This window comes from Myodes glareolus, chromosome 15 (genome assembly GCF_982192425.1).
Source record: "Myodes glareolus chromosome 15, mMyoGla1.1, whole genome shotgun sequence".
Lineage (NCBI taxonomy): Eukaryota > Metazoa > Chordata > Mammalia > Rodentia > Cricetidae > Myodes > Myodes glareolus.
The window spans coordinates 67,502,979-67,528,143 of record NC_142040.1 but is presented as its reverse complement, the minus strand read 5'-3'; the positions used below and the strand labels follow the sequence as shown (position 1 = coordinate 67,528,143).

Here is a 25,165-nt window from a genome sequence, read left to right as displayed (position 1 = left end):
TCAGAGCCAAACTGTGCTTCTTTCACTGACTTTTCTAAGCCTTTTGGCTCTAGTTTTGGGGCCCGGGCATATTTCTTTCAGTGACTCTGATTCTAGGGGCAAAGTGTGTGTGTTTCTTTGGCACTGGTTTCAGGATCAGGGTGCATTTCTTTGGGTCTGGGTTCAGGATTAAAGTGTTTCTTTCCCTGGCTGTGGTTTCAGAGCCAGGGTGGGTTTCTTTGGCTGGCCTAAAGTTACCCAACAGTTATCTCAAATACATTCCAGTATGATAACAGTTTCATTGTTTGTTTGTTTTTGTCATTATTGCTGGTTTTTTGATAACAGAATGAATAAAATAGTAAGGTAGAGGTATTTTAAAAATACTTTGGTTGGAAAATCAAGTAGACGGTATAAATGCTTGGTATAGATCTCAGGGGCTATCTGATCATATTCTCCACTCTTTGGGTTGATAAAAGTTAATAGTCTGTACATTCCATAAAGATTTACCCAGTAGCCACAATGAAGTTACCTCAACACAGAGGCTGGCAATAAATGACTATTAAGGGGAACTGAAGATAGCCCTAGCAGCTTGCTCCTAACCTGCAACATTCTAGCTCTCCATATTCAGGGAAGTTTTAATCGGCCTTGTAAGATGTTTAACACTAGTGTGTTCCCCGATCCCCGGACATCAGTTTAGCCCCATCCTTTAATGATTAACTGCAGGCAAAAGGGATCTTCCAAAGTGACCTCACCAAAAGCATTCAATGAAGACCAAGTTTAAGCTTATCAGTGTGACTTGGCTCTTTATGATTTGACGTTCCAGAAGACCCACCACTACCTACCTGCTCTGCCCCTGAACCTCTCGCAGGCTTCCCAATCGTCCCTGCCACGTATTCCTCCAGCTTAAGGCTGGAGCTAAGCTTACTCGCTCACCTACTCACCGAGGCGTCCGCGCCTCCACTGTCTCAGAGACGACACGTTTCATGTCAGATCGTGGAAGCTTGCTAACATTAGACCTTTGCTCTTATTCTGAAGTAAAAACTACCGTATGAAACAACATATTCAAGATGACACACAGGGCAGCGCTATCTGCACTGTGACCCCCCACAAGCCGCGGGCTCGGAGGCTGCGCTGTCTGTCACTCAGGAACCAGGGTCAACGGGAGTTTTACGGGGACGTCTAACTCCCTGGGACCCTTCACTACCAGGGCCTTCCATCTCCATCTCCACGCTGCCCCGCCGGGGTCCTGCCGAGCGTCCCACACCCAGTACTCCCGCCTGCGTCCCCCGGGGTGAGGCGCTGCTCCAGCCAGCAGGATCTGAACATGCGCAATGGACGCCTGGCGCTGGGGGCGTCAGGCTCCGCGGCTCCGGCTGTTCTGCGCAGGCGTACCCGTCATCCGGACGCCTCGCCTCCCACCACGCCCCCTCGCCACCGGTCAAAGGTCGCGGGGGCGGGCCCCAGTGACGCTCCCGGAAGCACCGTGCGGTCCTCGCGAGGCGCGGGGCAGAGCAGCCACGGCTCCAGTCGGCCGGACCGCAGGGCCCGGCGTGGCCACCCATGAGTCGGGGAACCATGCCTCAGCCCGGAGCGTGGCCCGGGGCGAGCTGCGCGGAGACGCCGGCCCGCGAGGCGGGGGCCGCGGCGCGGGAGGGCGGGAAGGTGACGACCGGCGCGCAGCCCCGGGCCGCGATGCGGTGCCCGGCCGAGCAGTGAGTGAGCGGGACGGGCGAGGGCGCGGGGCTGCGGTGGGCAGGAGGCGAGCTGGACGGAGTCGGGGTGCCGAGCCTGTCACAACCGGGTCACCCGGGCCGCCCCAGTCCCGCTGTGACAGCTGTCCATCCCTACAGTGAGGGAAAGCACCAGGAATTCGGGGAAGAGCTCCGAAGGGATTCTTAGTTAATGAGCGACTCACTCCCCGGAGCCCTTTCCTCCAGCCTAGCTCTGAGGAAGTGAGGTCGCCCCTGTCACAGCCCCAGAACCGCCTCGCGACGTCTTCACCCCGGGAAGACCCGTCGCCGCTCGAAGAGAGCCGTACCTGTTGGACAGACTTTGCCCACAGGCTGGCCTTTTCCGTTTTACCCCGTCAGAGCCTGGCAGGGCGTCCCCTCCGCCCATCGCTTTTAAATCTACACAAAAATCAGTGCCCACTTACTGGCCTAACTCAGAGCGTTTCCATTTTGCGTGAGCTGGAGGTGTCTGCACTTCAGAGTTAGTGGCACGGTTGCATATGTATCTGGACTTAGAAAATTAAAAGCTCAGCCAGCCAGTTTGACTGCTTTTCTTTTCTTTCTTTTTTTAATCTTTCTTCTTGATTTGATTTATTTTATGTGTAAGAGTATTTTGCCTGCATGTATGTCAGTGTACCGCGTAAGTGCCTTCTCCCTGGGGAGGTTAGAGGAGGGTGTTGAACCCCAGGGACTGGAGTTACAGATGGTTGTGAGTCACCAGGTGAGTTCTGGGAACCGAAACCCTGAGCCATCTCTTGCCCCCAACAGGTTTTCTTATTGACCCAAAATTTAAATCGTAAGGTGTATCAAAATGGACCCTTAGAGCTCTTTTAATCTCCTAAAAGGGTCTTTTGAAGCTTTGTTAATGAAGATGTGATATAATAGCTAATTTGCACAGTGCACTGGGGTGGGCTTTGATCGCTTTTATTTATTGAGCACCAAGTGTGGTGGTAATTATTCGTGTAATGAGTTAATGGTGACAGCAGAAAGATTTAGGATAGGAGGCCTTAAAGTGACATTGGCTGTTAGCTTTGGGACTTGGAGAGCTTTTAGCTCTTTATCTGGGTCAGCATTCTCTGAGCTCTGGGCATAGTTGCTGGGTCTTCTGTAGTTAATGAATTTATATATCCTGGCTTTTGCATGAAATGTCCTGATTCCTAAATAGACACACTTATTTTTCTTTATATTGAATTCCATATACAGGTGTGTGTGACTTGTTCTAATCTATGGCTGCCATGTAGAGACTGTATAGGTTCAAGACCCCATGTTGAGACTATATAGGTTCGAGACCGAAGATATCTCTTGCCTCTGCTCTTCCTTTGGGCCCAAGTTGGTTCCCAGCTGCTCCTACTGCCTGCCTTCCTCCTGTCCTGAGCCCTTCCCTAGATGCCGGCAACTCAGCCTTGTCTTAGCAGTCTCGCATGGCTTGAAAGACCCCCGAACGTTTGGGGCCAGAACCACATTCCCAGAAGTACACATAGTTGTTTGGTAGTTTTTCTGTGGTTCTCATGAGCACCTTGGAGAATGAACCCCAGAGGAAGGAGTCAGCATAGTCCTGTTAGTAGTCCTAAAGCTGAAAGCCTGTTTGTCACCTGATACTCTGAGGAAACAGTTCCACGTTCTGCAGGCAGTTTGTCCAGGGAGACACAGGTAGGGGATTTCAAGACCAAGTTTCTGGATGCTTGGGGAGAAGCGCCCCCCCCCCCCCACAATTACTTCCTGACCTCCTTAGCAACAGAGGCATGATTTATACGGACTGCAGACTTTACCACCTCTATGTTGGTAGTTTGTGCTTTTATAAGCTTAATTTCTTTCTCATCATACTACCTGTGTTGCCTTTAATTATCCCATTCTCCTTTGACTCTTCATCAGGTGCAGAAATGAGGCTTAAGTGTAACTTAAAAATGTTGCCATTTCAACATCATACCACTGGCCTGCTCCATCTGTCTGAATCAGCATTGTATGATAGTTAATTGGGCTCTTTTTCTTTGTGAGGTGTTCTTTGGGTCATGCATTATAGAAACATTACATAGTTCACAGTATAATAGATACATATGTAATACATGCAGCTTAATAGATGGAGTGTAAATTTAGATTAATATTGTTTAAAATGTGCTTTAGAAATCTGTTTTGAACTCTAGGGTCAGATCTTTCCACTCAGAATCATTGAATATATTTGCACCTTAAAATAGGGAACATAGCAAGACTAGATATAATTTGAGATATTCTATGGAGTCATTTTTTACTGCATTTGAGGGGGAATTAATTATGAATTTAAATGATAGCCAATCTCTTGCAGCTGAATTATGTGTCTGGGCTGTGACTCTGAAGGGTGCGATGGCTGGCTCTAGTGGCACAGGCTGCTCTGATTTCTGTCCAGTAAACTCACTGCGTTTCACAAGGGCGAGCCTGGGGAAGAGGGACCATAAATCACATGTATACACTGCTTGCTGAACAAGCCCCAGGAATGGCTCACAGGAAAACCTGGGGTCCCTTTTGAAGACCAGACGAATTGCCTTTCTGCAAGCTCCCTGGCCACTCATGTCACAGTTCTTTCACTCTACCTTCTGCCCACCACCTCAGCCCTGGCCTCGAATCTTTTCATGTTTGGTTTCTGCTCCATCTGTGGACACCACACTAGACGTGGTTAGCGAATTCTGAGACTGTTCTCTGTCTGTTTGAGGATGGAACTGGAGTTGAATCTGGGATTCATGGTGGGTGGGTTATGTGGGGAGGGGTACCAGTAGTCTGTGAAGCCCTGTGAAACTGAGGGCAAGCTTGTGTTTCCATGCCACAGTAGGGATTCTTAAAGGGCCTGTGAGCACCCCCTACCCTCCAAGTGTTAAGCTGTTTTCAGGGACTGCCAGGGCCATTGTTGTGCTATGTATTTTCTGCCCTTGCCTAGTCTTCTTCTCAGGGAGCAGGGTGAGAATAAGTATAGTAGTGGGGTAGTGGTGGAGCCCAGCTCCTTTCCTCAGAATCATCCAGGATGTCTCCAGACCTCATTGTTGAAGATAGCTGTGTTGTCCTTGTGCACTTCTGGAAGTCACATGGAACGGCATGAGTTGGACATGGAAAGTCCACTTGCAGAAGTGGGTGGGATTTTGGCCTAGGTGCTGGTACTTTCCTGCATTTGCTGCGTTGTTTACTCCTGTCTGCAGTCACTGAACAGTGGAAAAAGCTAGGTTGAGTGGTCTTTACTTTTCCTGTGTCTGTGTGGGAAGGAAGACATGTTGGCGTCACACTGGTTGACTGTCTCAGCAACACTGCCTGAGCCATTCGTCTTCTAGGGACAGACCAAGTTACGTGTGAACTGCAGGACTCCAGTGCTGACCTGAGCAGAACTCCATACTCTGTTCTTTTTCTTAGGTAACTAAGGGTGCCTTGGTCAAACATTCTTGTTGCTGAGTGATTAAGATACTATTTGGGGGTAGGAAAAATGGCTAGTAGTTAAGAGTATTTGCTGCTCTTGTATAGGACCTGGTTTAGGTTCCCAGCACCCTCTTTTAGCCTCAGGTACCAGGCACACACATGGCATACAGACATGCATTCAGGGAAACACTCATACACATAAAACAGTAAAATAAAAATAAATACATCTTTTTTAGAACTGTTTTTATTTCATGACTTGAATCAGAAATTGAAAATATGGCTTCACTGAGTCTGCCTTTAATTTGCCCATTTTCTTGGAAATAATATGATTTTGTCCGTACTAGTGAGCATTTACAAACAAGTCTCAGTCTGTTTCTGTCTCTGTCTCTCTCTGTCTGTCTGTCTGTCTGTCTCTCTCTCTCTCTCTCTTTCTCAAGACAGGGTTCTTCTGTAGCTTTGGAGCCTGTCTTGGAACTAGCTCTTATAGACCAGACTGGCCTCAAACTCAGAGATCCTCCTGCCTCTGCCTTCCGAGTACTGGGATTAAAGGCATGTGCCACCATCACCTGCTTTACAAACAAGTCTTAGCTGCATTTAATGGTCCGGTCCTGTAATGCCAATACTCTGAAGATGGAGGGACACACGCACATATGCACATCTTTAAAATTTCTTGATCTAGAAACCTCTGAGCTGAGTAATAGGTACTAGTTATTAGCTTATTCAATTTGGTGTGATGCTTTCAGAGTAAACTAGTTTAGCTCGTGAGAAAATAGGTTAGTATTTTATGGAACTTGAAAACAGATTCTTCCAAATAATGCCATGGGGCTACACTAGGATATTTCTAGTTAGGATTTATTATCATTTTATTATCTGCACAGTTTAAAAGTAACTAGCATATCTGGACATTGGGTCGTTTTTCTCTTTACTGTTTTATAGCTGTCATGTTTATTGGAGAGAAGTTTTTGCTGTGGTGCTCTTCTGAGCCTGTGCGGTTTGTGGCCTCTGTTCTTTACCAGAGTGGACACATCTTTACCAGTAATAGTTGCCATCCTTTCTGAGCTGTCAGCATCGATGACTTTATCTTAATATCCCTTTTCCTTGCATTGTTTCATTATCTTCCCTTCCCATAGAAAACAAAAAACAGATCTTCTACCTGCTTCACATTCCCAGCTTTAAATATTATTTCCTCTTATAGTTGTTTTCATTGTAATATATTGACTCTTAAAACATCAAGACCATGGTTTTGTTTTGTTCTAGTGTTGGGGATAAAGCCCCAAGAGTTTAAATGGAACCATTTTATTTTATTCTTTACTGTTCTACAGAGTGAGCTCCAGAGAATGGGGCATGCTAGGCAAGTGCTGTTTCTTCCTGGTCACCCTTAGGTGGGGGATATTTCATTCTGGCTGTGTTGATATTTATTCCTTAAAATTATCATTTTCCTGTTCTTCAAGGAAACAGCTTTGGGTTCTTTCTAAAGGCCCACATTACAGCTCGCCTTTGGTGGCCAAGGGAATTAGCAAATGCTGGTGCAAGGGGTGAACTGTCCGGTTGCTGAAGTAGCTTGTAGATGCTGTGGGCTTGTCAGCAGCTTCTTCTGCTGCTACCAATTCTTGTGCTGTTTGGCCTTCCCTTTGCACTCACCTCTCCTGTTTGTTCTGCTGGGTTTTTTGTTTGTTTGTTTGTTTTGTTTTTTTAAAATTCTTTTCCTATTGGCCCTTCTAGGAATTTGTAGTTGTAAAATGCTTCTTTGGTTTGCCTCTTCTGGGCACTGGGGTTGTGATTATGATTTTGGTTATTTTGTAAACTAAGAACAGAGGACCAGAGAGGAGACAAATGTTCATGCAGGCTGGCCACAGAATTTGCCTGAAATGCAAATATCTGATAGGCGGTTAGAACTTAGCTGGAAGAGGAACCGCAGACCATACAGCTCTTACCAGCCTTCTCATTGAAGCTGAGGAAGCGAAGGGCAAGATTGGGGAAGTGTTGTCCAAGACAGCTTCTGAGAATTGAAATATATTAAGAAAGTGATTTGTTTTAATGACTTTTAGAGGATCAGAATTTTTCTGATGGGGGTTTGACAGAAAGATGTTATTAAATGTATGAGAAGAATGAAAACATGTGGTCATATTTTATTTTTGGCCTTTGATCTGTTGTTCCCATGCATCTGTTTGCTTTTAACTTTGGCACAGGCTCTGTAGGTGACATCATGCCTTTTGCCTGAAATGTCACCGGAACATATGATACTTGTTTTCTTACCATCATACTGCTATATGTATACATACATATACACTAGGGAAAACAAGGATAAGAAATGATCGCTGGGCAAATTGTTAGTAAAATCAGTGGGCAAATGAAAATTAACAGTAGCTAACCTTTCTGAGTACTCATTTTAAGTATGTCTTTCTCAACAATATTCCTATGAAGTAACTGCTCTGTGTAGAGGTAATAAGGGCTGGGTAAATGGTAACTGACCTCTGCCAGCCTGACTTGAATGCCCATAGCAAGTGCTGCCCTCTGTAGAGGGTGGGCCCACAGCATGTGTCAGGATGTGGTAGGAAAGAGACAGGATCCCAAACCTGTTGTGATGAGAGAACACCTGTAGGAAGTCTCAGGTGGAAAAGTACAAAGCAGTTGTGGCTGTTTGGGCTGAGTTCAATTATCAAATCCATGCTGGAAGGAAGTGGTGGATATATAATTTATATATATATATTTCACACACATATATGTCATGTGTATGAGTATTCATGTATATGAATGACAAGGTGTTTGACATCAAGATCTCCTGTCACAGCGTCTTGAGTACTGGGAGTATAACTGTGTACCACCACGTCTACCAGGTGCAGATTTAGACATCTGTTCTCTCACAGTTGGGAGACACTGGATGATTGCATAAGGTTCTTGTTAGATTCCCACTGCAGTCCACTCTCTAGCACCCTTCTTCGTCTGTCTCTCCTGGTCTGCTGTTCTGTCTCCCAGCTCTGTCTGCCAGGCCATGTCCACAGATAACGAGATCAGAAGCAGAAGTACCATACTCATTCACTTGGCTTCTTCTCTTTGAGTCTGGCACCTCTTCCTTCCTGGATTCCATTGTATTTGAAGCTCCTCTCTCCCCAGACTGCTGTGAGCATGGGGCACTGTCATGGGAAATACGGGGAGTTGGAGGTCTGCACACTCCTTATGTGGAATCTCCTAATTTTTAAGCTCAATGTGTTGCTGTTCCTTCAGATGGACTTGCTTCTTCTGGTTCCTGAGCCTTCGACTTCCTCCTGGCTTACTTCTTTGCCTTGCCTAGCTGCCCCTCCAGCCTTGGGCTTCCCAGTTGGCCCCTCTGCCTGTCTCCCCCACCCCCGGTTTTTCACATCCATGCCTCCACTTTCAGCAGATAGCTATGTTCTGTTCCCTTTATTGTTATTTGGGGCTAATAGTATTTTTGAGGTGTTGGAAAGCTGGAACATGCTAGGCAGCTCTAGCCAGGCCTCTAAATATTCAAGGAAAGGGAGGCATTTTCAAAGTGAAAGCTTTCATTATATTTATTATATTCATTATATTTGCCTAGAATTTTTTCCTATTTTACCAGAAGCGATTATGTTCTTTAAGAATAGTGGTAGCAATTAAAGCTCAATAGCATTTCTGTTAGGAAATAGAAGCCTCATTGAGGGTTTTTAGCTTAGGGGCTTGTTATCATTGATTCCCTCTTTTCTTGTTTTTAGAGTTGCTGCTGTCAGAATTGCTTGTAACATTGGAAAAGTTGACATTCCTGTGTAAATTATTTTATTAGCACGATTTCTGCTTTTGGAACTTGGTGGAATCATTTCAGGAGTGTTACCGATTAAGATGCATGCTAGTTGATTTTAGTTGAATTGGCTTCGGAGTCCTTTGATATATGAATGGTCTCATTTAAAGGAAGCAGTTCTGAAGCAGAAGAAAGTATTGAGGTAGAGACACTAACATTCCAGGACCCATATGTTATTACCGTGACATCCTGTATGTGAAAACAGTTGTATTTCTGTGTTGTAAGCATTTCATAGCAGCTGTATGTTATCACACTTTGGGAAATGTCAGTGAACAGAGTTTGAAAATATCTACTTTGGTGTGATTTCAGCGAGGAGGACATGTACCGTGCTGCAGATGAAATAGAAAAGGAGAAAAAATTGCTAATACATGAAAGAGGGATATCAGGTATGTTTGGAATTGTTTTGTTTGTAGACTTTTTTTTGTTTATAGAAAATTCAGTTAGATTAGTATATCTGCTTTCATGAAATGTGGCCTGTATTTCCCAGGAGATCCTCTCCTACATGCAGTCTCTTCCATATGAATCACCCACTTGGCTGACATGGATTTAGGAAAGACTTTTCCCTGCATCTGTTGACTCTCCCTTCTCTCAGTTTATTTCTTCACATCCTTATAACCGTTTGGATGTGAATACCCTTTTCATTTTCAATTGCAAGACGTTTTGAGAAGTTAACTATACACATAATCTTTGTCTAAAGAAGGTCTTGTAATCTGATTGACTACAGCAAAATGGCCATGTGCTTGATAGCGCCAGTCATTTTGTGACTGTACACAGGGTGCTGCTCTGTTAGACTTGCTCTTTTCACTCCCATGAGTGCTCCTGGTGTGGGCTTGGTGCTCCTCCTGGCTCTCTGGCCTGGGGTGATCTTCCCAGGCTACAGGCGAAGTGTGTCCTTCCACTCCAGGCTGGCCTTTGCAGAGACTGAGGAGAGCTCCACAGAGTGTGTGAATGTTACTACCTCTCACCGCTTGTGTCGTCACATGACTTCTATTTCACTTACGGCCAACAAAAGCTTTATTGTAATTAGGATACAGAAGGTTGTGATGTTTTCTGAGTCTTACTCCAGAGCTGGTCAACTTCCCAGTGTGACAGAAATGTGTCATAGTGGTCCTCCCTAGAACTTCACAGGATGCTCAACCTCCACAGCATGTTCTCCAAATCACTCAGGGCACAGAATACAAGGGCATCATGCTCTTGTGTTTACCCATCATGTTCTGATGCTGTAGAATCTCCTGTTCTTCTCTTCCACTTTCTAGGCTCTGTTGTCATTCCTTTCTGTCCAGCATTGTTCCACACACAGGCATCCAGACTGTTCAGTGAGTCTTGTGACATGCAGCTTCAGTTTGACAGCGCTCCTTATAGCCCAGTCCTGCTGAGCTCTCGCGCTTCCTTAGTGTCCTGTAGCAGCACCACCTCCTGCACTGCAGAGCTCAGACTGAGACCAAGAGTGCTCTGGTTCTCTTTGTTGGTGAAAAGATGTCTCATCTAACATCGCTCCATAAAGAAAGGCTTTCCAGGCCTTGACCGCCTATCCAGCCTTATAAACAAAGACCTTTTAGGTTTACGTTTGTCCTTGGCAGCTTTCATGCATGCTCAGTAGTTGGGACAAAAACTGTTTGCTCCTAAAACCCAGGTTATTTTCTACCAGACCCATTGCAGAAGAATTTTGAGATTCCAATCCTAGTCTGTCTTCTGAGAGTCCCAGCTTCCTGGAGGGAAGCTTTCTTACCCTTTGAGGTATGATTATTATATTCATCACTTATGTGATGCATAAGGTCCAGACCTTGCTTCCTTGAGTGCCTTCTTACCACTTTTGGTTTTTTACTTTTTTATTTAATTTTTTTTCTTTTTTTTTTTGGTTTTGGTTGTAGAAGTAGTCTTCTTCCTGGAAGCAGCAATAGGAGCCTGTATAGTTTACTGTTAGAGGAGGGTATTGTAATCAGTGAGCTGATGAGGTCAAAGCTGCCTCGTCTTGTGCCTCCATCTCCTAGTCTAGTCAGCCTGTGGGGACTGCTGGTGTCCTCCCAGGTATGGTAGCCCAGTGGAGTTCAGGTCACATTCCGCTGTAGCTGCGTAATTATGTCATTTCCACAAGCCTCCCATGTCATGCAGACTCTGAATCAGGACAGGACCAGCCTTCTGCTTTGGCGTCTTGCCTTTATAAGAGCCCCCCGGCCAGCCCTACCCTGTGACCTGAGATCGTAGGATTCCCCAGCCCTGCCCAGGGGTCAGAAGGGAGGATGACTGGAAGGAGCCTTCCTGTCTGGAAGCCTTTCCTCTGCTGGTAGAGCGCCTTCTCTCCAGGCTCATACCCCTGTCTGGCAAGACCTTATGGCCCAGAAAGGGTTCTGACTGCTTATTAGCAGTCCTTCCTGTGTGTGTGGGAGCACTTCCTTATTCTGAGCAGCCTCTTAAAAATTATTTCTTGAATTTCAGAGGTGAAAGGTCTTTATTTGAGGATTGGTTGTGCAACAGTGATTTGTGGCTTCTCTCACTTCTAGGTTATCCCTGATGTATTCCATGCAGAAATATGCCTGTGTTATTTGTGCAGGGATTATTTCCCCCTTTTGTAAAACAATGATTTTTCTTTAAGAAATGAACAGTGAGGGTTTTTTTGTTTTTTGTTCTTTTTGAATAGGCAGTTTTTATAATATACTTTAAAAACAAATTGCTTTCCAAAACTGTAGGGAGGCTTTGGTGCTTCTTGGTCATTCTGGTTTCCACTGGTCTTTTCTCCTCCTGAAGAAGTCCATTCAGGGTGGGATCTTTATGTTCACTATCTTACATTCCCAGTTCTGACACAGTGCTCAACATGGTTAGAACTCAGTGAATATATGTTGAATTGAATGAAACACTTATATTACATACTAGATATGCAGGCTTGCTGTGTTCTGAAGTACTTCTAAGTGCATCTCCTAAAACAATTGTTAATATCTGTGTTCTTAACAGTTTAAAAAAAAAAGCCAAGATGAACCCAAGAATTTGCCTATTTTCCTTTGGAAATAATAAACTGTCATAACAAACATGCACCTAGTCATAGGTATGTATCAGTAAAACATAGTCATAGGTATGTATTAATACATCAAACCTCATCCGTTTAAATTAAGAAAATCTTACTTAAGGCCCTTAATTTAATCCTCAGTACACACACACACACACACACACACACACACACACGAAAAGGGTCTTAGGGGAGAAGAAACCCTAAAGGCATTAAAAAAAAAACTGATAGCATTTGTTTAATCGTGAGGTGTACTAGTTTTGGGAGACATCAAAGGAAGGGAAGTCTGCGGATTAGCCAACAACAAGAGCTCTGTTACTTTTTTGGCTTATTAACTATAGTCTTTTAGGTAAATACAAATATATTTTTTGTTAGGTATTATCTCTGCTTAATAGATACGAAAAATTACAGATGGTGGAAGTATTTTCTTATGGTTCATATACTTGATTCTGGTTATAAAAGTGTTCATAGATAACCCGTGGGTCAGATGAGTGGAGCTGGGAGGGAGGCTCCTGCAGCACTCTGAGCACACAAAGAAGGGCTGCTGCTGACTGGCTGCTGTGTGGAGAATTGTCTGGAGGCCGTGGTGACAAGGGGTCCCATTCAGAGACCACTCTAGCTACTGGAGGTGACGTTGTGGCTGTGGCTAGAGGCATGGGCAGTGGTGGAATTCAGGAAACTTTAGACTAGAGAAAGTAAGGAGTGAAGGGTGGACTCCCCTTAGTGCCTTTATGTTCATACTCTGGTGCATTACTCGTTTGTTGATTGTTGCCATTTTCATTCTTCAGCAGAACCCAGGTTAAGTGTGGCTCCCGAAATGGATATTATGGACTACTGCAAGAAAGAATGGAGGGGAAACACTCAGAAAGCCACGTGCATGAAAAAGGTACAGTCAAGGTGCATGAGTTCTTCAAACCATTTGTCATAAGTTACACATCATATTATGTTTTTCGACATTGGTTAAGACAACTACTATAATAAGACAATGCTGTAAATATTGGAGTTCTAATTTTAGAGATGAGGAAACAGACTGCAAAGATAAGGTCTTGTTTGAAGTCATAGTATTAATATAGAAGCAACATCAGTTCTTCAGGAACTGTCTTTGGATAACACATAGCTATGTGTTGAGAATTGAGCCGGCCAGTGGTGGTTCTCTTTGAGACCTTTGGGAATGCCCTCCTTAACTTGGTGTTGTAAAGCCTCAAGGACAGGCAGGGATGACTCTACACCTCCTGTGTTTGGACATATGCTGTCTAAACCCTAGGGTACAGAATTCTCCTGTACTCTGTTTGCAGAGGAATCTTGAACCACTTCCCTCATTTAAGATGTGCCAGGAGCTGCCTTCACTTAGTTCCACTGCACATACTGGCAACACTAACATAGTTTTCAAGACTGGCATGGTAGTGGAACTGCAGCGTACCCTCTGGGCTCTACCTGTAGAATGTGTGTATCCACATCCAGCATTGCTTATTCGGAGGGTAATCCATGTGAAACTGCCTCTGTTAGACCATTCTTGAGCTACAGAACTGGCAGGGTCAAACTCCTACCTAGTACTTAAGATTCTATCTTTTGTTACTTTTTTCTTAGATTACTGATGATCGTGAGCTGCCATGTGGGTGCTTAGATTTGAACCCAGGTCCTCTGGAAGAGCAGCTAGTTCTCTTAACCACTGAATCATTTCTCTAGTCCATATTTGACAAAATCTTATTTGGTAGAAAAATAGTCTATAATTCTTTTGCTTAGGGTTTTAACTTTTTCAAAATTTATTTAGTTTCCCTCATAGCTTTTTGTTGTTTTTTTTTTTTTTTAAAGAAAATATTATTCAACTTTTAGGGTTCACCTCAGATCCCCAAATGCCTTTTACCTCTTGGAAATCTGCGAGAAAATGCCAGTCTCAGCCCTAATTCTTGTAAATCTGTATCCTAGGCTCTTGTATATGAACTGGACTTTAGTGCCTGCTGAAGGTGAAAGACTCACCTTTTAGGGGCCTGCTGACCATGCTATCAGGTATTCAGGTTCCCAACTTGCCACCCGGAAAACTGAGTTGGACCATGAGTCTATTTTCTCACCTGCCCAGAAATGCCTTCACTGACTAGTAATTTCTTCTGTTGCCACAATCTTTTCCAAAGATCTGGTTTAACCATTGGCATATTAAAGTTCAGCACTGAAGATGCTCACATTACCCATATATACCATATTGAAAATATATGGGAGAATCATTCCTCTCTAGGTTGTTTTGGGGAAAGATGTGACCAGTCAGTAATCCAATCAAAGCACCCACATAGAGGTGCAGCTCTGAGAGCGGTGGTGGGAGGTGTCCATCGTCAGTGCCTACTAACGTCAATTCTTGACTTTTGTTAGACCCTATTTGCCTAATTACTTGTGTTTAGTTTTGCATATTCTTTTGGAAGTGTTTATAAATCCAAATTAATTTTTTAAAAGAGTTAGATCCATCTCTGAAATAATGACTATGTGCAGTTTCAGACCTGTAAGATGCTATGGACCTGAATCTTTTCTATCACCCGATGATGTAGCTGTGGTGTCAGATTGTGGTGCATTGCTGCCGAGTTTGTCACGATGCTCTTTTAAACAAGCCTGGACCACCAGTCATGCAATCACAGCACTTGTTAGCTGACTACGTTAGCTACTACACTCTTCTGTGTAGAACAGTGTGCCGTGATGCCAGCAGCAACTTTATACATCTCATATTTACTGTATCTCTTGACTGTATGGTTGTCTCATTCTTGACTTTAATCTCTTTTGTTCATTGTGGCTTGTTAGCCCAATTGCCCTGCTAATACTCAGTAAGAGCCTATCCAGTCCAAGTATATAGTAGGATATACCAGCTAGGTTTGTGCAAGGGCACTCTGTGTCCCAGTGGTGACATTGCCTGCGACTTATTCTCAGAATGTACTACCATCGCTAAGTGACATATGCCTGTTTATTTTTAAATCTGGAGGTAGAAATACTGCGTGTCTCCCCCTCCTTTTCCTGTTCTCTTTATTAAAGCATTTGGGATTAATTAACCACAGACGAAACCTTTCTGAGTGTCACCAGTGAATGAGTGCTCCCTCAGTTGCTTAGGGAGGGCTTAGAGAGTGGCTAGTGCTGGATGATTAGTTTGTGTGTCGACTCTGTTGCATTTGATATAGATCAGCGGTTCTCAGCCTGTGGGTCGCAACCCCTTTGTGGGTGGCATATCAGATATCCTGCATATCAGATATTTTCATACTAAGTCATAAAAATAGCAAAATTACAGTTATAGTAGCAACAAAGTAATTTTATGGTTGGGGTCACCACAACATGAAGAATTGTATTAAAGAGTCACAGCATTAGGAAGGTTGAGAACCACTGTTATAGATGCTGAGATTTCAGACAGCATCAATATTTTAAAATAAATGGAATTATAATTAGAGATTTGAATGTCTAACAAGAAAGGCTGAGCTATTCTTGTTTCCCACTTCCCAATGATTTAGGACAGTTTTTTTCTGTAGGAATGGAACTACTCTCTCAAGCCATTAATCACCATCTGAATTCTTTGATGTTTTCTCCCAAGGGCTACGAGGAAGTTTCTCAGAAATTCACATCTATAAGGCGAGTTCGTGGTGATAATTACTGTGCGCTGAGGGCCACGCTGTTCCAGGCCATGAGCCAGCTCACAGAACTGCCCCTCTGGCTGCAGGACCCGGAGCTCATGCTGGTATGTTGCTGCACGGATCTGAATCCCCACGTTTCAGGAAGTTCTTGTGAGAAGACATCTCTTTACTGCTCATCCTGCGTGGTGGTGTAATATGCAACATGATTTCAGACTTGTTCAATTTTGCACATCTAACATTTTATTTATTAAAAATTGACCAGAAATAACCAGTGTTTTCCAGAAGAGAAAAACGATGAAACTTAATACAAACAATTAAGCTGAATTAGAAACCAGATGATTAGAATTCATAAAAAACACATAGAAACAACTTTATTATTTCTGTGAAGTAGGGTGTATAATTGATTATTGGGATCCAGCCAGGGTTTTAGATGCAGATCAAAAACGAATCCTCTTTCCAAGGTGAAATGTTAGTGTTGATGTAGAGAGACATTTCCTGGGCTGGTTGTCTTTAGTGCTTTAAATCTGCCACGTGGTAGGGAGTCCTTGGGATCTGTGCCTTCAGGTGTCCCGACACAAAGAAAGGCACGTGCTGACGTTTTGTGTGGTGCGTTATAAAAGGAAGTTCTATAAACTCTGGCACTAGTTCACATGGCTTTGCTGGTTTTTATTTACATGTGAGATGAAGGACTTTTTGGAGTGTGGGGGTGAACAGAGTTTTAACTCTGTAGCCCAGGCTGGCTTCAAACTTGTAACCCTTCTGCTTCAGTCTCTTGCCTGTGGTGTCACAGGTGTGAGCCAGCAGGCCTAGCTGATCAAACATGGCAAAGATGTTACTTCTGTGTGCTCTAGCCCTTACCAGTGAGGATTTCCTAGGAGTAACAGTGGATGAGTGAACGTGTGCGGAATGACTTTTCCCTGTCACACTGGACTTCTTACACAGGCACGAACTGTGTGCTTTCAACAACTTAGTAGATATAGATGCCTTCTTCTTAGAATGTTGTTATTCCAAGAGGAGAGACTGCCCACAGTACTTTTAAAAACAAAAGAGAGTACTTTGAAAATTATTATTAAATCATAAATTGATTCTTTTGTACCTTTATCTCTGTGGGACTTTTTAGATTTCTGGGCTTATTTGACACTGAATCTAAGTTTTTATACTTTCTAAGAGCTTCTGGTGCATATAATGTCCTAAATGCCACATTTGAAGCAGGTCAGGTCCCAACCTGGAGATTAAGGGTGGACAAAGCTTTTTAGTTTTTTAAGTATACTGTATTTTAAAGATTTCTGAATGGGTGAAACCTATGACATCATTTGCTTGAGAAAGACACTAAAGTCTTCCATTTTTGGAATGATGCTTTTGATCCTTGCAATTGTCATGTTATCAAGACTATAGGTATTTGTTAGAGAAAACAGGCTGTGCTGTGCTTAAGCTCCCGAGTGATTCTTAAACTCTTCTGTCATCATTTCTTGCTTCAGTCTCTTTCTATCTTTGATTCTTTGAGACAGAATCTCTGTGTAGCCCTGGCTGTCCTGGAACTCACTTTGTTGGCCAGACTGACCTCAAACTCCGGCTGTCTCTGCTGGGATTAGAGATGTGCGCCACCACCTGGCTAGTCTGTTTCTTGCATCTCTTACTCCAACAGAAGGCCGACCTGTGTGCTTACCAGAAAGGAATGGTGATTTATGTGGACCCCATTGTGACTCATGAAAGCATTTCAAGTTATATTTACTTCTTCCTAATAAATAAATCCAACTCCATTGTTCTTTCATAATAGTTCCTTAGAAAGTGTGTGTGTGTGTGTGTGTGTGTGTGTGTGTATGTGTGTGTATGCATGTGTGCAAGCTTTCATACACTGTGAGTGTATGGGGGTCAGAAGACAACTTTGTGGAGTTTGCTCACCTTCTACATTTACTTGGGTTCCTGAGATTGAACTCAGGACAGCAGGTTTATATGGCCAGAGCTTTTTCCCCCGCTGAACTGTCTTGTTGGCCTGCTAACGTGCTAGTTTCTCTTCTGTTTTATTTTGTGGACTTTTCTCCAAGATTCCTGCATCAGGAAGTGTACACCTGGACTTGGTTAACATTTGATTGGCAGATTGACTGGTGAGTGACTGAAGTGAGGAAATTAGCTGGTTTCCCCCAAAGGTAACTGAGTTGATAGTTGATCCTGTATCCTAGGTGACCGCCCAGTGGTACAGCATCCTCAGCTGCTCTGGGCTTCCCTTCATCTCCTTTTCCACCTCACACATCTTTGGAAGAGGTACTTTTTGTCTGATTGTAGTTCTTGGAGCTGAGTTGTAATTTCACTTTATTGCCACTTGAGGGCATGTTAAATTCTCAGTGGTCCTTTATCCTGATAAGATGATGGTGACTGCATGTCTTTCCCCGTGAGGGATGCAGAGCACTGCTACTGTGGTTTTCATTTTTATAGGGACAAAACCATCTTAGTTACACACGATTGTGCCAGACTGAGAAAGCACAATCAGAATTATTGTTCATGAAAGAGTCTCTGAGTCTTAGGTCCCAGTGGCACTGAACACACGTCTCATTTTAGGCTGTTTATTACTGTTAAATAAGTTCCACATACGACATTGAGGATGTGATTCTTTTTTCTTTACTCCAGGGGTGAAATCTCACTTGCTCTTTACTTATAAAATTTTAATTACATTTGTGTGTGCACACGTATGCCTGCCTCCTGTTGAGCCATCTCACAGGACCCCACAGAGGTGAAGTCTTAGCAGTACATAGACATGCCCATACCCAGCCCAAGTCTATGGTTTTTATCCTGACACACCCAGGACTGTTGGGAAGATATAATTTCCCATGATCTCACTGGATCAAATTGTGATTTTCAGAGTTCAAATTCTATTGATGTGCAGAGAATAGTCCAGGAACAAGAACAAAAAATGAGGACCATAATAGTACTTGTCCCTCTGTCAATAAGTAGGGAAGGTATAGCTCCTTTACCTGCCCATTGCTGCTGAATCTCACTCCTCTTTTCCATCTTTTGGTGTTGATTAAATATGTGTGTTAATACTGTTTAACAGACAGATCTTGTGTTTTTTGTATCAGAAATTAGGTTTTGCTGTCTCACCAGGGACAGGCTTTGACTTGACCATGGGCCTCTGTGCTCACAGTTACCTAGCTGAGAACTGATGAGCGGCAAGGCTGCCTGCCAGTGTGCTCAGAAGCCAAGGTGGCTATTGTGAAGGCCCAATGTGGGGACTTCCTTAGCTTAACTTCCTGTTTGCCTGTTATGTCCTGTGGGTGGTATCCTGCAGGCTGCACTCCTATGGATCTGAATCAAAAGCATTCAGTTTAGCAGATGTCTGTGTGGCAATACTTTCTGATTTTGTGACTTCTGGGTTCAGATTCTCCATTCTGAACCCATATGATAATTGAAGGAATTAATTCTGGAAATTAAGGTGGGTTTTGTATAAAGGCTTTGTGCTGTCTCCCTTTCAGGTTGCGTCATAGATGTCTTGCAATGCTGACATCTCTTTATCTCTGTTTCTTGATATTCCAGTTACCAGAAAAGCTGATAAACAAGTATAGCTGGATCAAGCAATGGAAACTTGGACTGAAGTTTGATGGGAAGAGTGAGGACCTGGTTGAAAAAATTACGGAATCCCTTGCCCTGCTGAGGAGGAAGGTCTGACCCCTGTGATTCTCTGTCCCGGAATCGTGCAAAGCTTCCTCTTTTGTTCCCCAGCAGATTCTATGCTCTAGGCTTATTTATTTATTCATAGTTCTTCTTTAAGTTTATAAAAAAAGAAGGTTCATTTTTGGCTCTTGTTTGTCTTTAGAAGCCAGAATTTGCTGGTTTCAGATAAAATAATTTGGGACTGAGGGAATTGTGTGATCAGTAAAATGCATGACCAGGAACTGAGTTTGATCCTCAGAAGTCATGTACAAAGGCCTGATAGGGCGGTACATGGCTGTAATCTCAGCATTGTAGAGTAGGGCACAGGAGGACCCTGAAGCTCACTGATTTACTTTATGTGAGTGTGTGCATATGGGTACCCATAGAGACCAGAAGAGGATGTTGGATTTCTCGAACTGGAGTTAGAGGTGATTGTGAGCACCAACGTGACACCCTCTGCAAGGGCAGCAAGTGCTCCTCCTAACTGTGAGCTGTCTCCAGCCCTTTAGCGTGCATTCCTATTCTCAGTGGCCACTGTGTTCATGACGTTCTTTCCAGTTATTTTAGGAGTCTGCCCATATGTGTTTAAAACTCTTTTTTTTGTTGGTTTTTTTGTTGTTGTTGTTTTGTTTTGTGTTTTTTGTTTTTGTCTTTTGAGACTAGGTTTCTCTGTGTAACAGCCCTCACTGTCCTGGAACTAGCTCTTGTAGACCAGGCTGGGCTTTACTCATAGAGATCTGCCTGACTCTGCCTCCCAAGTGCTGGTAAAGGCATGCGCCACCACTGCCTAGCATGTTCAAAACTCTTTTTTGGTAAATCAATTTAGTGAATTGTCTTTTGAAACCATCCCAAGAGTTGTATGGACTTGGCACGCCTACTTCCCCTGCTCTGGTGTATGTAGTTCTACCTTTCTGTGGTAGAGCGCACTGTAAGAGCATGGTTATTCTCTTGTCTATTGAGTGCAGTGTGCAGTGTTTAGGGGCTAGAAGCCTGCACCTAGGGGAGTGTGAGGGCAGACTGCAACACCGTGACGGAGGGAGAGGCAAGTTTGTCAGCTTAGCTATAGGTTGTAAATCTTTTTTTTTTTTTATTTTAACAAATTATGTTTTTTAGGGTCTGGTGAAACTGTTATTTTTGTTTTATTGTGTATGTTGACTGTAACTAGACCCTCCTTTGGGGAAATGTGTATTTGATGCCAATTTTCAGTAACATTAAAATTGCTCTTTAATAATCTGTGCCAGCAACTGTCATGCTTCTCTTTGTCATACTTGGCACTAAAAGTTATTTGGGATGCTTTTCCTTTACAACCACAAAATCAGGTGGTTGTGGTCATCCCTGTTCTAAAGATGAGGATCCATAGCCTGGAAGTCAATAAAGCCACCCTGCATAGCCAATCTTATTTGCATCATGACTTTCTGACTCTAGAGTCTTGCTCCTAGCCAGAACCATGTTCTACTTCTAGAAAGTACAAGATGTGGACAATGTATTCCAGCTGTGAAGATCAGAGGGTTCCAAATGGTGATGGTCATTAACATTTCTCTCAGGTTTAAAGTCTGGATTGGTGTTTGAAAGCAGTGCTAATTAATGCTTATTCATAAAGACTGGTATTTATAGTGACATCTTTTTCTTTCATGGTAACTTAGCAGTACACGTATTTACAATGTTTTCTTGCTCATTTAAAGAGTTTGCCTATTATCTGAAAACTTTTTAATTAAGAATCAAGAATTTTTGATTGGACTTATTCATTAGACATCCATGTATATTTTTAAGACGTTATAGGGGTAAGTTTAAAAAAACCAGTATTCAGGAGATGCCACAGTCTTTCTTGTAGTCTTCCATTTTAGAGATGTCCATGCATATTTCTGGGGGTGAGGTTCTGAAACCCCTTCCAGGTGTAACAGCCATAGCTGTCTTCATCACTCTCACACACTGTTCTTCTAGACGCTTCTGATTGTTGTGTTGTTCTTGTTGCTTGGGAAGTGAGTGGCGTTCACACTTCCACCTCACATCCCCATGCTTCCTCTTACTGTGCTGCACTTCTGTCCATCTGAGTAAGGGGCTCATGTAGTCTGAAGAATACCCTTGTGTGAGGTGAGAACTTGAAGCTAGTCACATTGGCATATGTCTTATGGTCCCCTATTTTAGAAGACCATTACTCATGGTACAGAAGTGTGTCAGGGATTTTCAGAACAAAATTCTAATTGTGACAATTTCTTTTATTGTAGTGGGCGCGCCTGGCTGAAATGAAAACTGCTGAAGCGCGGCAGGTAGCTTGTGATGAACTGTTCACAAATGAAGACGAGGAGTACAGCCTCTATGAAGCTGTGAAATTCCTAATGCTAAACAGAGCCATCGAACTCTATGATGATAAAGAGAAGGGAAAGGAAGTCCCGTTTTTTTCTGTGCTCTTATTTGCTCGAGACACATCAAGTGACCCTGGACAGCTACTGAGGAACCACCTAAACCAGGTGGGACACACTGGTGGCCTTGAACAGGTGAGTTGTGCCTTTGAGAGTATTTTATCTCTGTTAGCACCGAATGGGATCTCACAGTGTGCGGGTCAGTTCAGGAACAGCTTACCTAGGTGCTTTTGGTGCAGCACTCGTGAGCTCTGAGGCTTCAGTCTCGACTGGGCCTGGAGGATTTACTTGCATGTCTTACATGCATGACTTTTTGGCAGGAAACCTCAGTTCTTCATTGGTAGCCAGAGGGAGTTTTCCTCACTGTACAGGCCCTTCTCTGCAGGGCTGCTCTTGGTGTGGAGGAAGATACACAGTCTCACTTATCCCGCATTCTGTTTATTAGAAGCTAGTCACCAAATACATTCCTTACTCAAGGGGAGGGAATGAGGTTAGCCCTGACCCTTACACAGTCCTGGCATTGCTTCTGCAAAGTGATGTAGTTCTCTTGACTCTGGCAGGTTAAAACACTTTATAAAGAACCAAGTAGAGCCATCTGAGGTGCTTGTTTAGTCTTGGCTGCTGTACCAGGAAAGCCTAGCCTCTCAGCTCTGGTCTTCTGTAGAAGCTAAATTTAGAGTATTGTGCATTTTCCTAGTGCAGTATCTGCACTAGGACCCTTCTCTAAGCCAAAAGTCAAGTCACTTTATTGTGTTTCGCTTTTTGTGTCATTTCTCTAAAAAATATTAATACTGTGTGTGTGTGTGTGTGCGCGCGAGCGCGCGCGCGCGCGCACGCGCGTGCAATTAGCTAACCACTAAAGTAACACTAAGGCTCTGAATTTAACCTGCTACCTTTTTTCTTGGACTCCTGTGCCTAATTTTTCCTGAAAAGACCAAAGTATCAGGACTGATGCTTCCAGGAATAAAGAGTCAAGTTGAGCTTCTCTGAGTCTTTCTGGCAGGGAGACATCTATGAAATCTATTCTGTTGTTTTGCTTAAGGAGTAAGAAAGAGTAAAAGACTGGTGGTTATTGCTAGGTCAGCAATATTTATGATTACTTAAAATAGCTGTTTGTGCTCAGAATGCCCCTGAACTGTAGCAAAAAACCTTGTGGCAAACACTCCAGTAGGACTTGGTCTACATGCTAGGCTGAAGTTAGTCCTTTCAAAGACCCAGCAAGCTCTGCTACAATGCTGAATCCTCTTTAAAAATTGCCCCTTTTGAAATATAACTTAAGCACCATTAATTCTCCCTTTTAAAGCATTCTAACCAGCAGTAGAGTCTAATCATGGGCCATGTTGGAGCTCCATAAAGAAACCCAAAACCCATTCAAGCTTCTTTTCCTCTAACCTTAGGTAGTCATAATCTTCTTTCTGGCTATAGAGCTGCTTATTTTGGATGTTCTTAACAGTAGAATCATACACTATGTGATATTTTGTGGCTGGGTTTTTCATTTAGTATGTCTTAAGATGCATCATGTTTTAGAATGCATGGGTACTTTATTCCTTTTTATAACCAGATAATAGGACATTGTGTGACAATATCATATTTTACTCATTCATCAGCTTGATGAGTATTTGGAAAGTTTCTTCTAATTGCTGTGAATATTTATTGACTGTATGTGTGTGTACATGTGTTTCTCTTGGGTATATGTCCAAGAGCAGAATTGCTGTGGGCAGATGGTAATGTTGTGACATTTTAAGGAATGTCACTTAGTGCTAGAACACTTGTATAACATGCATGGGGCCCAGACTTTGATCCCTAGCATTGCTAACGCAGAAAAAGAGAAGCGCCTGCCCCGTTTTACATCCCAGCAGCAGTTTGTGTTCCATTTTTCTATGTCTTAATTATGTTTTCACTGCCTTTTAAAAATTGAGATGAAATTCACAGAATATAAATTAACCATTTAAAGGCTGATTGACAGTACAGTACGTTTTCAGTCCCCATATGTTTTTAATCACTCCCCCTCCCCCCCAAAAACCCACTGTATTCATGGAGCAGTCATCTGTCTTTTTGATTATATTTAAGTTTTCATGGATATAAAGTACTGTATCATTATGGCTTTGGTTTGCTTTTCTCTTAAGGGCTTATGATTTAATGTGGTTATTGGCCATTCATGTATCTTCTTTGGAGAAATGTCTTCCAAGTCCTTCATTCAGTTTTAAATTGTTTTATTAATCGTTGATTTGGGAGCATTCTTAATATAGTCCAAGTATAAGTTCCTTATCAGATAATGCACTCCATTCTTTATGGCTCCTCCCTTAACTCGGTTCAGAGAAGAGGAGGAGGAAGGTTACAGCGAAGCCACTGCCGCTCATGGTCTGGGATAATGGGTACAGCTTGCTGTGAGGCCCCATCTGTGGCTTCCCTCAGAACACTCACTTGCTTTTCCTTCCCAGGTTGAAATGTTCCTTCTTGCATATGCTGTTCGCCACACCATCCAGGTGTACCGGCTGTCCAAGTATAACACCGAGGAGTTTGTCACAGTCTATCCCACTGAGCCCCCCAAGGACTGGCCAGTGGTGACCCTCATAGCTGAGGATGATCGGCACTATAACATCCCTGTCAGAGTGTGTGAGGAGACAAGCCTGTGAGAGACATCCATGTGGACAGCCGTGAGAGGCAGCACAGGTGCACACGCAGCTCCTTCTCTGGGGCCTCAGGGCTGCAGCTCTCGGGGCCTCAGGGCTGCAGCTCTCGGGGCACTCCAGGAGAACCCTTAGGCCCCGAAGACTAACTGTTGATAACAAGAAGTAGCCATGTCATTGTTCTGTCTGTTACACAGTGTGTTCACTGGGGCTTCAGCACGTGCCTTTGGGAGGTGCAGACAACATCTCCGTAAAGCAGATGTTTTTTGTGTCAGAGGAAATTGTTTGGAAAGAAACATGTCCAATGAAAGTTCTGACGGTAAACTGGTGTTACTTTTTAAGACAGTAGTTTTGGTTTTGATTTTTATTCTTTTTGAGTTGGTGGTGATGGGTCCCATTAGTCATCTTCCTAGGAGACATGCTTAAGTGGTAATATCCTAGAGTGGATAGTTACAGTATCTTTTGATAGCTTCACCTGCTTTTTGAGGGATGACCAGTGAATTTATATTTATATCCCAATTAATACTATTTTAAGTAGATTGTCTCTTAGAGGATTAAGAATTGGGTCCCAGAATAGATTTTCTGAAACCTGGAAAAGATACAGGAGAGAACAGGGAGGAGTCTAGACACTGATTTCTGAGAGATCCTGTTGGCACATGTGCTCTAGTTGGGATTGTGGATTATGATAAGTTCCAGTGGTCACGATTCTATCCTCAGAACCAAGTTTATATCCACCTGTTTACAGAGGTGGAAACGAAAACTGTCTCTGAAGTTGACGTGTTCTCCTTTGCCCCTTTCATGCTCTTGAAGATCTCTGTGACAGGCTGAGAGACAGCCGACTATCCGGGAAGTCTGATAGGCAAGTAAAGCAGAGCCTGTGGTAAGCAGGGCAAAAGTGCACAGCTGCTTGGGCAGCTAGAAGGAGTCAGCGTGCTAGCTATGATAGGTCTGTGTGCATGGCACAAGCCATGGCCCTGACTTGAAGACCTGCTAAGCATGGGTTACCTTGGGGCCTTTGTTTCCCCCGAGGGCCATAGTCCGTGGTCTTTGTTCATGGGG

At 43.5% G+C, this 25,165-nt stretch overlaps 1 protein-coding gene across 3 annotated transcripts; it reads left to right on the top strand.

Annotated features, from left to right (window-relative positions):
• Positions 1-1,464: 1,464 nt before the first annotated feature.
• Otulin (OTU deubiquitinase with linear linkage specificity) lies at positions 1,465-24,447 on the top strand. Of its 3 annotated transcripts, none has more exons than XM_085676595.2 (7): positions 1,469-1,691; positions 9,184-9,260; positions 12,667-12,761; positions 15,432-15,575; positions 19,000-19,125; positions 21,342-21,611; positions 23,918-24,447. In XM_085676595.2, exons 1-7 carry the CDS (start codon positions 1,540-1,542, stop codon positions 24,110-24,112), a joined length of 1,059 nt encoding a protein of 352 aa, XP_085532721.1. In that variant the 5' UTR covers positions 1,469-1,539; the 3' UTR covers positions 24,113-24,447. The 3 variants fall into 3 exon arrangements, with proteins under 3 accessions (XP_085532722.1, XP_085532721.1, XP_085532720.1); XM_085676594.2 differs by having other exon boundaries at positions 1,470-1,691; positions 12,664-12,761; XM_085676596.2 differs by lacking the exon at positions 19,000-19,125 and having other exon boundaries at positions 1,465-1,691; positions 12,664-12,761.
• The last annotated feature ends 718 nt before the right edge of the window (positions 24,448-25,165 follow it).

Bases quoted from the DNA above. Each gene is read 5' to 3' on its own strand.
- Otulin (XM_085676594.2), top strand. From the start codon at position 1,540: ATGAGTCGGGGAACCATGCCTCAGCCCGGAGCGTGGCCCGGGGCGAGC. The intron at 9,261-12,663 runs GTATGTTTGGAA...TTCATTCTTCAG, and splicing joins ACATGAAAGAGGGATATCAG to CAGAACCCAGGTTAAGTGTG. The intron at 19,126-21,341 runs GTCTGACCCCTG...CTTTTATTGTAG, and splicing joins TTGCCCTGCTGAGGAGGAAG to TGGGCGCGCCTGGCTGAAAT.